The sequence below is a fragment of the Belonocnema kinseyi genome, chromosome 5 (genome assembly GCF_010883055.1).
Source record: "Belonocnema kinseyi isolate 2016_QV_RU_SX_M_011 chromosome 5, B_treatae_v1, whole genome shotgun sequence".
Lineage (NCBI taxonomy): Eukaryota > Metazoa > Arthropoda > Insecta > Hymenoptera > Cynipidae > Belonocnema > Belonocnema kinseyi.
Genome location: NC_046661.1, coordinates 148,012,891 through 148,023,441, shown reverse-complemented (window position 1 = coordinate 148,023,441; position 10,551 = coordinate 148,012,891). Strand labels below are relative to the sequence as shown.

Here is a 10,551-nt window from a genome sequence, read left to right as displayed (position 1 = left end):
AGTGATTATAAATCGTGATGCAGTATGCGTTGGATGCACTACTTTTCCGAAATAAGGCGTAGAATAACTTACTTTTAGCTCTGTATTAATATTTTAAAATAATATTTTTCAATTATCAATGATTAAACAATAAACAATATTAAAATTGATTAATTGTTAGATTTTTAAATGTGTTTTCCTTTCTAGATTAAGTATTGACTGATTTTGCTATGCTTTAAAAATACCTTATTTTCAGACAACCATAAAAAATACTTATATTTTATTTAATGTGTAGTTGGTAATTTTTCTTGAAAATATGTACTTTTATCATCAACTAAAAAAAATAAAAGTACAATTTCGATAATTACATAAAAACACCAATTTTTAAAAATAAAATTGCCATTACAAAAAAGTAATTTTAATTATCTTCTTTATTTAATATTTAAGTATAGTTTATTTGAATTATTTTTATCATCTTTGCATTTCTCAGTAACTTTTCCACCGAAAAATATGTATTGTGAGTTGCATTTAGTTTATGTATGCACGAGTTATTGAAATTTAAAAATGCGAAATCCCAAATCGCACTAGTATGATAAACACGTATGCGCCTGTTTAGTCTATCATCAGACATCCTGAAAATGATATGCTCCAGTGGCAATCAGGAGAATTTTGCGTGAAAAAAAAATTTGCCACTGTCAAAAGTTTTGGGGACATTATGTTATAAAATATTTCAAATAATTCGCAAAGATTTCGAATAGTTCTAAAAGATTTTACAAATACTTCAATGATTTAGCTATGTTTTCGGATCAGTTTATAAAATTTCACAAAGGTTTCAATCATTTTCACAATTATTGTAAAGTGTTTCAAAAATATTACAAATATTTCGCAAAGATTTCACAAAGATTTCAAATGTTTCGTAATAATTTCGGATATATTTAAAAGAGTTTACAAAGACTTTAATTATTTCATAAAAATTTCGAAAATATTTCAAAGATTGCACAAAGATTTCGATTATTTTTCAACGATTTTGATATATTCACAAATATTGCAAATGTTTCAAATTGTCTTCACAAAGATTTTAGAAAAAATTCAATGATTTCACAAATACATCAAAGACATCACAAAGATTTTAAACAAATTTTGCAATGATTTTGGATAGATTTAAAAGATTTTACAAAGATATAAAGGATTTTCCAAAAGTATCAAAGGTTTCAAATATTTCCGAAACATTGCAATGAGTTTATAAATATTACTGAATATTTAAAATATTTCGTATCGATTTCAAAAAAGTTTCACAAAGATTAGTTTGATTTCCCAAAGTTTAAAAAAATGTCGTAAAGATTTCGGATATATTTAAAAGATTTCACAAAGGCATAAATGATTTCCTAATTATTTCATAAAAATGTTAATTATTTTTTTATAAATCATTCAAGAATTTCAAGAATTTCAAGAATTTCAAGAATTTGAAATCGAAAATTATTGTAATCTCTGTACAATATTTAAAATATTTTTTAAATATTTGATAATCTTTGTGAAATTATTGAAATCTTTATGAAATCTTTCTGAAAACCTTCGCGAAATATTTTTTAATATTTAGAAAAATTATTGAAATCTTTGTGACCTCTTTAAAATATTTGATAATATTTGTGAAATCTTTGAAATATTCTTAAACATTTGTGAAATTACTGAAATCATTGTGAAATTATTAGGGCATCATTATGCCTTTGTGAAATCTTTTAAATTTATCCGAACTCTTTATAAAATCTTTGTGAAACATTTGAAATTTTTGTAAAATATTTTAAATATTTTATAGTGTTTGTGAATTCTTTGGATTTCACATGGATTTCACAAAGATTTTGGATAGATTAAAAAGATTTCACAACGGCATAATAAATGATTTCCCATACATTTGAATAATTTCAAAAATGTTTCAAAAATATTTCAAATATTTCAGAAAGATTTTACAAGCATTTCAATAATTTCACGAATATTACCAAATATTTATAAAATTTCAAAGATTTCAAAAAGATTTCAATGATATCCCAAAGATATCAAAGCTTTCAAATATTTCTCAAAGGTTTCAAAAAGATTTCAATAATGTCACAAATATTATCAAATATTTCAAATATTTTGTAAGGATTTCGCAATGGCATAAATGATTTCCCAATGATTTGGCGAAGATGTTAATAAATTCACGAGTATTTTTAAAAATATTTCAAATATTTCCAAGCATTTCCCAAATATTACCAAATATTTCAAAGATTTTAGAAAGATTTCACAACGATTTAAATGATTTCCTAAAGATTAAAAAAGTGTCGCGAAGATTTCAGATAGATTTAAAAGATTTCACAAAGATTTAAATGATTTTCCAAGGATTTCAATCATTTCGAAAATAATATCAAACATTTAAAATATTTCACAGAGACATCAATGATTTTTTAATGATATCACAAAGAGTGCCAAAGATTAAAAATTTTTCCCGAAGCTTTAAAGAATTTTAAAAATATTATAGTTTTAAAAGATTTCACAAAGAACGAAATAATTTTCCAAAAATTTCAACAAATTAAAAAATACATCAAATACTTCAAAAATATTTTTAAATGATTATATTCATTTCGCAAAGATTTCGAATTTTTCGCAAAAATGTGAAGAATTTCAGAAATATTCGAGAATATTTTGAAAAGATTTCAAATATTTTGAAAAGATTTTTGATAGTCTTAAAAGATTTCAGAAAGACTTCAATGATTGCAAAAATATTTCAAGGATTTCAGATAGATTTCACGACGACTTCAATGATTTTCAAATGATTTTCAAAATATTTTAAATATTTTACGAACATTTCAATGATTTTCTAAAGATTTCACAAAAAATTCGGATTGTTAAAATGATTTAACAAAGATTTAAATGATTTCCTGAAGATTTCAACAATTTAAGCAATATAATAAATATTTTAAAAATATTCAGAACATTTTTATAAAGATTTCAATCATTTTCCGAGGATTTCAAACATTTCAAATAATTTGTAAAGATTTCGCATTTTACAAATGTTTCAAATAAATTTCACAGATTTCAGAAAAATTTCACAAAGATTTTAATAATTTGCCAAAGATTTTAATAATTTCACAAACATTGCCAAATATTTCTAAAATATTTTCAAAATTTCAAAGATTTCAAAAAGATTTCAGTGATGTCCCAAAATATCAAAAGTTTCGAATAATTCTCACAGATTTCACAAAGATTTAAATAATTTCACAAATATTACCAAATATTTTGTAAAGATTTCACAATGACTTAAATGATTTTGCAAAGATTTGACAAAAATTTCAATCATTTTTACGAATAATTCTGAATAATTCATAAATATTTCAAATATTTCATAAAGATTTAAATGGCCTAATGAGGATTTCTCAAAGATTTTAAGGATTTCACAGAATTTCACAAAGATTTCGAATAGTTTAAAAAGATGTCTTGAATTCTTCAATAATTTCCTAAGTGTTTCAAAAATATTTCAAATATTTTACGAAAATTTTCAAAGCTTTCAATATTTTGCAAAGATTTAAACATTTTACAAATATTATCAAATATTACAAAAATATTTCCAAAATACAAAGATTTCTTCTCAAATATTTTAGAAATATTCCAATGATTTCCCAACGATATAAAAGGTTTAGAATGTCTTCCAAATATTATCAAATATTTTAAAAATTTCGTAAAGATTTCTGGAAGATTTTACAGCGATTAGAATGATTTGCAAAATATAGCAAAAACCTCGCAAAGATTTCGGATTGATTTAAAAGATTCCACAAAGACTTGAATGATTTTACAAAGATTCCACAAAGATTTCAATCATTATTAAAAATATTACCAAATAATTAAAAAATATTTCAAATACTTCGCAGATTTCACCCAGATTTCGGACAGATTTAAAAGATTTCACAAAGTCATAAACGATTTCCCAATGATTTCACAAACATTTCAATAATTTCACAAATGTTTCAAAAATATTTCAATAATTCAGAAAGATTTCACAAAGATTTTAATAATTTTCCAAAGATTTCAAACGTTTCGCAAATATTTAAACAATTTCACAAATATTATCAAATATTTTGAAAATATTGTTAGTATTTTATTTTAGTATTTTTCAAAAAAATCAAGTGCAGAAAACATCGGGTAAGATTCTCGATTTGGTTTTTACATCACTTTATGCAACTACTGTGCACCGATCTCTTGATCCTCTCTTGCTCAGCGATACATACCACCCTCCACTAGATATTTTTCTTCCAAAGAAAAAATTGCATCAAGTTCTGATACATACTTTTATCTAGATTTCAAAAATGCTGATTATACCTCAATAATTTCCTTTCTGGGTACAGTAGATTGGGATGCATTGTTTACTCGATTATCTATAGATGATGTCTCGAGACATAGTTAATATGCTTGCCCAAAAGAGAGCTGCTCATTATCGATTTAAGACTTTAAGGAATCAGACGGATCGCGAACTTTTCTCTAACTTAAGGGCTACGTGCAAACTTTTACGTAAAAATTGTCTTAATGTTCATATTAATAATGTAGAGCACACTATTTATAGAAACCCGAAACACTTTTGGAAACATGTCAATAATAATAGATCTTGCAGTGACATGCCTAACGTGATGCACCTGGAAGACGAACAAGTCAGAACTGGTCAGGAAATCGCCAATTTATTTGCAGAAAAACTTTGCTTCCGTATATGAGACGAATGCTCTACCCAAATTTAAACAATTAAATAGCTCTACACTTGATATTAATAATGTTGAAATCGCCTTGTCAGAAGTTTTTGAGAGGATCAGTGTAATAAACTGCAATAAAGGTCCTGGTCCCGATGGCATCCCTCCTCTTTTCTATAAAAACTGCTGCTGTGCAATATCTAGGCCAATTTGGTACCTTTTTACTAAATCCTTATCTACCGGTTTCTATCCTTCTCAATGGAAATCTAGTCACGTTGCCAAAATTTTATTGTCGAGGAGCAGCATGGTTTTATTTCTGGTAGATCATCGTGCACTAACCTTATTTTATACACTCAGTTTATTGCGGAGGCGCTTGATGATTATAAGCAAGTTGATGTGATTTATACTGACTTTTCACGCACTTTCGACAAGGTTAATCACACGAGGTTGATCCAGAAACTAAAGGCATTTGGAATTCATGGAAATTTATTAGAATGGTTCAATAGTTATCTGAGAGGCTGGCGGCTTGCTGTGAAGTTTAAAGAAGTATACTCCTGCGAATTTACCGCAACATCTGGCGTGCCTCAAGGATCACACATGGGTCCGCTGTTATTTAATATCTATGTTAATGATATCATACAAATATTTAACATTGTTATGGCCTTACTTTTTGCTGATGATTTAAAAATGTACAGTATCATTACATCCCTTGAGGACGCTGTTGCAGTTCAAAAAGATATTACTGCCTTATATATGTGGTGTCTGGAAAATGGGACGACTTTAAATACTTCTAAGTGTAAAATGATGCGTTTTTCACGAAAAATATATCCTTTAGAATTCCAATACCTGATAGATGGATCTGTCGTCGAAACTATTCATGTCATGCGCGACCTTGGAATTTTTCTAGATGTTAAAATCTCTTTCCTCCAGCATTTTGATTATTGTACGCCTCGCATATTAAAAAACTGGAAAGGGTTCAACGTAGGTTTTTCTCGTGGGCGGCAATTAAGTTAGGGCTTCCTAATCCACGATTGTCGCACGACTATTCACATATTGCTGCTGCTTTAAATATGAGTACTCTGAAGTCACATCGAAAAGCGCAAGATATTCTATTTATGCACAAGTTAGTCAATAAAAACATAACTTGTCCTCAATTACTTGAAAGTTTACACCTGCATGTACCGGGTAGATCCCTGCGAAGCTCCACTTATACAGGGTGAACACGCTGGGGCTTACATACATGGCGAGTTGAATGCTACCCGAATTGCACAGCAGCAGGGGAGAAGCCATTATACAGGGGTATTTTCATATTTCGCGCCTTTAAAGTTGCATTCGGATCGGCCATTCGGCCAAGGCCGTGCATCTTCGAATCAAGTTCATGATAGTTTCCATTCTCAGTTCTTCTCAGTTTCCATTCTCAGTTCACATGTCTCACTTCATTATAAATAAACATTTTTATTATTTGTAATTACTATATAACATAACCTATATTGTTTTGACACTTGTATCCGTTTGAAGTTTCGAACGCAACCATGGAAACTATTGTAAACTTGATCCGAAGATGCACGGACTTGACCGAATGGCCGATCCGAATGAAACTGTAAAGGCGCGAAATATGAAAATACCCCTGTATAATGGCTTCTCCTCTGCTGTTGTGCAATTCGGGTAGCATTCAACTCGCCATGTATGTAAGCCCAAGCGTGTCCACCCTGTACATCTCACACATTTCATTTAGATAACTTCAGATCTAGTTTCGGCGAACATTCACCAATATCTCGAATGACCAGAATCGCAAACGATGTAGATAAGGAAGGACTTACTGTTTTTGGCCCTTCATACCCCCGTTTCTATGCTAGTGTTAGGTCGTACATTCTAGTTGATTTTACATAAGTTTAGATTAAGATAATATTTAGTTTAGGTTTAGTTTAACTAGCAATTAAATACTCTTTGTAGAATACATCTGTAATTGGGCTTCTTGCTCGTCAATTGAATAAATAAATAAATGAATATTTTAAATACTTCAAGAAAATTTCCAAAGATTTAAAATATCTCGCAAAGATTGAAAAAATTTTAAAAATATTATCAAATTTTTCGAAAATATATTTATTATTTTACAAATATTTAAATGTATTTCTAAAGATTACACAAAGATGTTAATGATTTCCTAAAGATTTCAACAATTTCAAAAAAAAAAAATACTTTATAAAGATTTTAATAATTTCCCAAAGATTTCACAAATATTTGGAAAAGATTTCGAATAGATTTTATCATTTAATCATTTTATTTCAGTTATTTATTGGTAAAAAAACACATTAGAACAAATTTAATTGACTATACTTTTGAAGCTTTTGCCTAATTCTCTTTAAAAATTTTTTAAGAATTTTTTTATTTTGATTACTCATTAGTAGTTACATAACTCATCGTGCTGTGAAGAAGTTCCATAGTTATGAAATTTATTCTATGTTTTTTTTAATATATTTATTCATTGAAAATTAGAAAATGTTGGGAATTTTTATTTAAAAGTTTTGAAAATATACCTTTTTAATAATGACTGCAAAAGATAATCAATTTATATTATAATACACTGCAGGAATAACAGGTGATAGTTTTGCATTTTTACTGTATATAAAAACATTATTCTTTTGATATTTCTTTCTCTGAGCGTTTCCTCAATTTTATTTGCCTGTTAAAATTAAGAGGGGAGTTTACTTCTTAATAATTAGTTGTTCTTGATCATTTTGACAGTCTTATTATTTTGAATTCTTTTCTATTTTTTATATTCTACTATTCTTTTTTATTTATTCGAATTCTGCTTGAATTTCCTAAATTCTGAAAATTCTCTGAATTACAAAGATTGCATAATAATGCAAAGAATGCAGAACTCAGAAGAATTGAAGGAATTCAGAGATTTAAGAAAAATCAGAGTATTTAAGAAATTTTATGGAATTTAGAATATTTAAGGATTTCAAGATAATATTTTTAATTCGGAGAATTAAAAATATGTTTGAGGAAAAATATAATGAGGGATTTCAGGGCTTTCAGCATATTCAACGCATTCAGGGATTTCAGAATATTAGAGGAATTAAATATATTTATGAAATCGTACAAATTGAAAGCGTTTAGAAAATTCAGGGAGTTTCGAAAATTCTAGAAATGTAGGGAATTCGGAATATTAACAAAAAAGAATAGGATTTTAGGAAACTCAATTCAAGAATTTCAGGGAATTCAGCGAAATTAAGAGATTCCACAGCATTCAGATAATTCAAGGTTTTCGGAGAATTCAAGAATTTTGGGGATTCAGAACACATTTTTATCCTTTGGACAAAAATAAAAAAGAGGAAAGAAAAAGGAGAAGGCAACCAACCAAATACCCTTCCTTTTCTTTTTTATTTCTTTCATTTTTTTTTATTTTTATTATTATCAAATCACAATAAAAAAACATTTGCAAGAAATAATCACCAAAGTTTTGGCACTCATACAGCACCCTTATCAAGGCAAAAAACAACAACAAAAATACAATTTTAAGCCGGCAATGTTAAAAATCTAAAAATGTTTTTTTATCGTGATTTGATAATAATAACAATACAAAAGACTAAAGAAATAAAAATGAGAAAGAAAGGAATTTGGTTAGTTGCCTTCTCATTTTTTTTCCTATTTTTTATTTTTTGTCCAAAGGGAAAACGAATATTTTTCCTTTTTTTGTAGGAGAAAAAAAGGAAAAGGTTTTTTTTTTTAGATTGCAATGGGAATATTGGTCATTTAAAAGGATTTTGAATTTGATTTTTTTTTTAATTCAAATTTCGTAAATTTTAGACTTTAAAAATTAATTTAATTATTTTTGCCGAAACTAACGTTATCCTGATAACGGAATGTAATAGCTGTTCTGCAAACAATTGGACATTATTATTATTTATACTTATACATTATTGTTCTTCTTATCATTATTAATTGATGGTATCATATATAATAGCGTAAATATTAAAACGTCAAACTATAAAAAGGAAATTTTTAAAGGAATCTGTATTATCATCAGAGATAGTTATAATCAACCAGTGTAAATATAATTCCACAATCCGTGAAGATATAAATCAACATTATCGATTGCATTGCGGAAAATGCATTTAAAACCATTTTTTAATTAGTTTTTTGTCTAAAAAAAAGATATACACTCTTCGCTCCACTGAGACTTGAGCGAATAGAGTAGATCTTTTTTCATAAAAATATTCAATTTTAACAAGAAATTCTTATTGTTTTAGTGCCTCGCTGACTGATTGGCTATGGATGCATCGCCTCATGGACGACACCAGCTTTACCTCACCTAACCAGCGAAAAATCCCAATTTCCAGTAACTGAAACTCAAAGTTCGTGGATTGCATATCTGGTAAATGTGAGAATGATCCTGGGATATATTTCGAATGCCCTAATGATAGATAAAATAGGTAGAAAAAAACTCTCCTTGTCTTATCAATTCCTCAAATTATAGCCTCTGTAACAATCTTCTTAGCCAGAGATTGGGTTGTCCTTTGCATATCAAGAGTAACAATTGGAATAGGATATGGAGGAGGTTCATGTGCAACAACTGCTTATCTTAGCGAAATTGAAGATAAAAAAGCAGAAGCATTTTTCTTGCTATGATCAAACTTTCACTAAAAGCAGGAATTTTTTTTGTCATGCTACTTGGAGCTTACTTGTCATATAATACAATGAACCTTGTTCTTATTGTTTTACCTCTAATTTTTACTCCAACATTTCCTTTCATGTCCGAGTCTTCCCACTGGTCAAAAGAGAAAGAGAAAACTCTGAGTTTCAGCAAAGAGAAGGAAGAAAAAGAAATTAGTGTGAAAAATTTGTTTTCCGTGAAAAGAAATCGAAAAGCATGATTGATTTTGTGTCTAATTTTTGCAACTGAATGTCTCTCTGGTCATGCGGCAATCATGGCATACACTCAAGAAATTTTTGATTATAGTCCTTCATTATCAGTTGAATATTCGACATCAGTTTTTGGAGGTGTAAAACTAATAGGTTCAATCTTTTCTACACCAATTGTTGCTACCATAGGTACCATAGCCCAGGGAATTCTGGGAAAATTCTTTTTCTTGAAATTTAATATGCAGATGAATGTATCTTCAGCTAGTTGGGTACCTCTTTTTGGAATAGCGATGTATGAAATTGTCGAGAATGCTGGAATTGGAAGCACGGCTTTTGTCTATTCTGGGGAATTATTTTCACTGGATACGAAGGGTTTGGGAATAACTTTTTCATACGTTATTTATGACGCTATTGCCTTTTTGATAAAATTGCAATATCATTCTGCTGTTGAATTTAATGGGATTCCTGGCACTTTTTTCTTATTCTCTGCTTTTTGTGTAACTGGAACTGGAATTGTTTTTTTTATATTGCGCCTGAAACGAGGGGAAAAAGTTTGAAGGAAATTCAGGAAATTATGAGCTCAAGGAAAAAGATCGACCAACCATGACGTTTTTGTGGATTAAACAAATGATTTATATTAATAAATAAGAAAAATGATGATCACCTTGCCATTTCTATTAAATAGGATATGATATTTATGTCTTATTCAATGTATGATCGCAGAAAATGAATGCAAATAAAAAAAAATGAAAAACGGAAATAAAACTGGCCACTTTTACCAGTGCTGCCAGGTGGCAAAAATATGAATCTTCAGCTTCCTTCAATTTTTCTTCAGAAATCCGTAGATTATATAAAAAAATTCTTCAGATTAAAAAAAAAATCTTCTGATTTTTAAAACCAATTTTTAAATAAGTAACATTCTTATTTTGAACAATTGTTATACAAGTTGATAATATTACGTATTTTCTAGGAATTAAGGGCATGTGATACTTCGTCG

At 28.3% G+C, this 10,551-nt stretch overlaps 1 protein-coding gene across 1 annotated transcript in view; it reads left to right on the top strand.

Moving 5' to 3' along the window:
* The window catches only part of LOC117172888 (facilitated trehalose transporter Tret1-like), a 55,016-nt gene extending 45,581 nt beyond the window's left edge, over window positions 1–9,435 (top strand). The window contains exon 3 of the mRNA XM_033361175.1: window positions 8,942–9,435. Coding sequence (XP_033217066.1) covers window positions 8,942–8,956 — 15 coding nt within the window. The 3' untranslated portion in view covers window positions 8,957–9,435. The remainder of the gene's footprint in view (window positions 1–8,941) is intronic.
* The last annotated feature ends 1,116 nt before the right edge of the window (window positions 9,436–10,551 follow it).